Source organism: Dermacentor andersoni, chromosome 10, assembly GCF_023375885.2.
Source record: "Dermacentor andersoni chromosome 10, qqDerAnde1_hic_scaffold, whole genome shotgun sequence".
Taxonomy (NCBI): domain Eukaryota; kingdom Metazoa; phylum Arthropoda; class Arachnida; order Ixodida; family Ixodidae; genus Dermacentor; species Dermacentor andersoni.
In genome coordinates, this window is record NC_092823.1 from 33977755 (window position 1) to 33982906 (window position 5152).

The 5152-nt window shown below is 51.3% G+C and overlaps 1 protein-coding gene across 1 annotated transcript; it reads right to left on the bottom strand.

The window, feature by feature from the left end:
• Positions 1 to 761: 761 nt before the first annotated feature.
• On the bottom strand, positions 762 to 1979 carry LOC126519078 (vacuolar protein sorting-associated protein 4A-like). The gene has a single exon (XM_050168689.1). The coding sequence runs from the start codon at positions 1977 to 1979 to the stop codon at positions 762 to 764; it is 1218 nt and encodes a 405-aa protein (XP_050024646.1).
• Between the last annotated feature and the right edge of the window lie 3173 nt (positions 1980 to 5152).

Consider the following 5152-nt stretch of genomic DNA (forward strand, 5'->3'; position numbering starts at 1 on the left):
TTTGTTTATTTAGTGTGGCAAATGAGCAAACAATTTTTGCCAGTTTATTCGTGTGAACAAGCACCTATTGCGAGCTTGGAACAACTGTCCCTACTAACAAGCACTAAAGCTTAAAGCTGGAGCATTATCATGTTTAGGCAAGCGTACCGTGCGCATCACGGGGCGCCGCAAAATCTAAGCAGTATGGCGGATAAGACTACACATGGAAATACCGGCATGCTTTAATTTATGCGAAATTCAAATGCGTTCCGAGAAGAAATGCCGGAGTTAATTGCGATTACATAGATCCTAATAACATTATCAAATATGAAGCTCTAGTTTGGTAATTATTGAGGTCAGAACTTGAAATGTGATGGTTTATCTGCAGAATCATCACAAGGTATGTAATGTGACTGTAATTCGCCTCTGAAGTACGTAGTTGCATAATCTTATCAAAATAAAGCAATGTTGCGATGAAAAGTTGCGTCAGTTTCATTTGTTCCATGCCTGGACTGGAACTTCCACGGCCAGGGAACTACCAATAATAATTTCAACCAAGGTCCAGCGATTGCGGTAACATTCGCTGGAGTGGACATTATAAGCAACTGCACAATCTTCAAGGCTACCAAGCTAAATGAATATTATTAAAGGGCGCGCATTGCCCTCGTCACGAGGTACCAATATACAGTGAACCCAGCGTAAACAGTGCGCCAAAAAATCATGTTTACATTTAAAGAAACTCGTAACCCTGCCAAATGCCGCCCAACGAAGACATCACACAATCAGCCCCGAACTTTTGCGCACGTTTCACTGCTACGTGCTCCATCGGTGTGATCACTGAGATCTGGTTTGGGCTCCGGGTGAGCAAGCTGGACAGTCTCCATATTCGCCAGCTCCTTGTCAGATCGACGCAGCTCCACCTTCACAAACCCGTCCAGGAGATCTCCGTACACGATGGGCTCCTTCACATCTGTCGGCTTCATCGTGTGCCAGGACAGCTGCATGGCGCCGCGTTCGCTGGGCGAACAAGCTTCCCAGTACCTGCCTACTTGCCGGAAATGCGTGGCCGCTTCGATCCTCTTGAAGGGCCCCAGGTGGGCCTCTTCCACCATGTTCCCAATCTCCGAATAGGTGTAGTCTTCGGTCATTCGCGACAGCTGGAGAATGTTGGTGTCGGTCAGCGAGCAGGGAACCTGTCCGATGTGAGCCCTGATGAGCCGGATCCTCTCGGCCGAACCCGGCAGCCCGACGTGGACCCACTTCTGGAAGAGCGATTGCAGGTCAGCCGGGAAGAGCCAGGGTTTTCTCGCGGATGCGACGACTGCCAGTTGCTGCTTCTCGGCAGACGCCACGCGCCTTAAGAATTCGGGGAGTTCTTCCTTGAACCGGTGCGCGTACTCCATCTCTTCAGGCACCAGTGTGTTGCCGTAGATGGTGTCCAGCAAGTAGAAGAAGAGCATCTTGATCTTGTCCTTGCCCCCTTCGGTGAACAGGGTCTGCAGCTCCGTCTGGCAGTCGCGACCCGGGGAGCGGCCCATGAACTGCTTCATGCGCACGTAGTGCACCTCCCAGCGTGGGTCCTCCTTGGCGATCATCTTGGCCAGGTAGATGAAGGCGGAGCCTGAGGCGCCGTACAGGAGCAGGGTATGACCCTGGGCCGGGTACTGTCGCACAAAGTCCAGCAGCGCCTTCTCAGCCGGCAGGCAGCCTTCGAGTCGCAACGTCTCCTCTTCGCCGCCGCTGGTGCTGGGCGAGCCTGTTCCCCGGCTCTCGTTGAGCAAGATGACCGACTCCATGGGTCGGCACACGCTGAGCCGGCGGCGAGTGCCCGCCAGCTGAGGTGGCCGCGGGGGCGTCTTGGGGGGCGTCGCGTCTTCGTCGTCGTCTCGGCACGCGGTTGCAGCTGCTATGGCGATCCCGTCCTTGAGGACGGCCACGTCCGCGTGAAAGCGCGGATGCTGACCGCCCTCTCTTCCTCTTCCGCTTCGCCCGGCCCGCATAACTGCAAGGTGGTGCTGTTGTTTCAGTGGTCATCCAGTAAAGATATGGCCGATGCCCATTATATAGGAGGGACCAAGAAGAAATTAGTGGATGAATATGCCACTCGGTTTGTTGCGGCTTCTCTCGCACAAGGGGTTTGTGCCATTATACAAGAAGGCATCGTCATCATCATAATCATGGTCATTATTGGAAATGAGATTTCAGGCCTGTAGAAAGGTGGAGATCATGGTTCCAGAGATTGACACACACCACAACTGGGAATTTGCCAAGAAGCAGGCGGTATAAAATTAAAAGGTGCCCAAAGAGAAGTTATAATAATAATAATAATGTGAATGCTACAATCCCGTAAAAAATTTACAATTTTACATAAATATTTACTTATTAGTCGGATGGCTAGATAGAATAAATAAAATGGCACAATCCAGTGCCCAGTATTTATTTCTAATTTGACCGCACGAATGGAATATATTGAAGAATAGGTCGCAGTTTCCCTCAGAATACAAAGAAATTGTGCACGATATCAATATATTAGGCAACCACACAACGTAACCTTCGTACAAATTGCTGTAATCTTTCGCTTGCTAATAAAATTATGAACCAGCCATCTCTGCTTGGCCATGCTTTGCGCCCACCTAGAATGCTTCCAAGATATGCCACACGTACTGCGGGTGCGCTCAGAGGCGCGGAGAACCACGCGCAGCCGCGGACGGGCAAGAGGAGGAGACGCCCGTTCACATGACATGTCCTTCAGTGCGCACTTGATCACGCAACTCACCACTTACTACCCCCCATTGCGTGCGCTTGATCATGTGACCTCCAACATTGAGCGAATGGGAATGGGAATACAGCGCCCACCAACCCACCTCCTCCACCTGGTGCGCTCTTCGTCTCTGCTGCAGTACAGGGTGCGCGGGGCGTGGTATCATTTTATTGCACTCGGACCTAATACGGAACATCAAGGTGGCGATGATGATGGCGCGTATGCACCTGAAGGGTCCCTATGATTGCGCGCAACCCAGATCAAGATCACCAGTGTACACCCAAGTGCACGTTGTGTGGTGGACCCCACCCCACAGCGGACAAAGCTTGTACTGCCAGGTACAAAACGCCGTACGTTATACGAAGACGCCTCGGAGAACGCCGAGTAGCACAGCATCGAGCCCTTCAGTCAGAAGATTTGCCGTCCATGGAGAGCAAACACCGGTCCCGGTCCCGCCCCCTCTCCAAACCGAGGTCGGGCCGTTCCACATCGATATCCACGTCGACTCCAGGACCCAGATATACCTCAGAAAAGGTGAGCTTCGCAGAGGCCCTGACGGGCGCCTCGCGAGAGGGTCACGTAAGATACCCCCCACTGCCTGAACCCAACACAGACAACACAGATATCGAACACCTTAAGAAAGAAAACACAGTTATGCGTGATTTAATCCAGAAGCTCCAGAACCCGCTACCAACAGCCAAACCGAAGAACTCTTAAGACCAGCTCCAAAAAGCGAGCCCTCCACGAAGGAGCTCAGTGCCAAGTACGCTCCGAAGTCCAGGATATGCTCGTAACACTCCAAAGCACGGTGGAAATTTTACAGAATTCTCTAATCGCCCTTATGCACAGAGTCACCGCCATGTAAGCTAGTATTCAAACCCTTTTCACACAAACCGTTTCCACCGCTCAGGCCGTAGCCATGGACAGCACAGTAACCGTCACCGCCACCCTGCCACCTGTGGCATCCCCTATCCTTCATTATGGCCCACACTAACAATGACACAACATTCTGGCAGTGGAACTGCCGAGGCTACCTCCATAAACATCCCGTTCTCTATCAACACCTTCGTACTACTTCATGTCAACCCGACGTAATCTTACTCCAGGAAACGCACGACACTCCCGTTAACCTTCCAGGATATCAACCTTTCACCGCGAACAAAGCTCCACACGGAGTCTCCACACTCGTTCGAAAAAAAATTACCGCAACCGAACACGATCTCCACGATCGGCGCATCGATCATCTCTTCATTGAGCTCATCCCGCACAGAAAACGAAAGGAAGGAATATTTATCCTCAATATTTACAATACTCCATCCCAATGCCATAGCCGATTTCTAACCCTCTTCAAAAAGGCCCTTAACATCGCAGGTAGCAGCCCCCTTATCATCGCAGGTGACTTCAATTTCCCGCGCACAGGACTGGGTTACAGACACAGCGCTGCTGCGGGTCGTAACTTATGGGAAGACTCCCGTGATCTGGGGCTTACACTCATTACCGACCCAGCTTTCCCCACTCGCCTCGGCACTTCTACTGAACGAGACACGACACCAGACCTCACTTTGACCAAAAACGCAGACAACGTCCATTGGCGCAACACCCAACACGACCTCAGAAATTACTGTCCGACACGTAACAGCCGTTATGAGAAGACAAGGGACTTAGACGGGCTGGGATGCGTTCCGTAAACGCCGTGTAACAGCAACGACGGACACTCCCATTACCGACATAGAATCATGGTCATGCGATCTACTGTCTGATATTAAATCGGCCACCCGCATGATCACAACAGATGCCCCGACTGAGCGCATGGACATCAGACTCGCCCACCTTATCCAGGCCAAGTCATCCATCCTCTCTAGATGGAAGGGACAACGGCTCAATAGAAGACTCAGACGGAAGGTCGCACTTCTCAACAAGAAAATTGAAGCACAGTGCCGTGTTCTAAGTCAACAGCAATGGACAGAGCTCTCTTACTCTAAAGACGGGCAACTACACCACCCCCGCTCGTGGAAAATCCTTAAACGTTCGATTGATAGCACCACCACCCGCTCATATCAACAAGATCGCCTCACCAAGCTTTTATTCACAGAAAGCAAGACGCATGGCCAAGACCACGGTAAGAATAGCTTATGGCAAAAGTACATCCCATCTGGGCCCACTCAACCTCACGAGCCATACACAGGGACCTCCAACCCTGCCCTTGATGAATATTTCAGCGTGGAAGAGATTCATGCTGCCCTGCACAAGCTGAACAACCGTTCGGCGCAATGTCCAGATGGTGTTACGAATAAAACACTAAGAAATCTAGACGACCCCTCGGTGCAACAACTCACCGAATACATCAACAACTGCTAGCGCCAAGGATCCATTCCTCCGACATGGAAAACGGCCAAAGTAATTCTCATCCCC

Excerpts from the sequence above, each read along its gene's own strand:
- LOC126519078 (XM_050168689.1), bottom strand. The coding sequence starts at position 1,979 with ATGCGGGCCGGGCGAAGCGGAAGAGGAAGAGAGGGCGGTCAGCATCCG.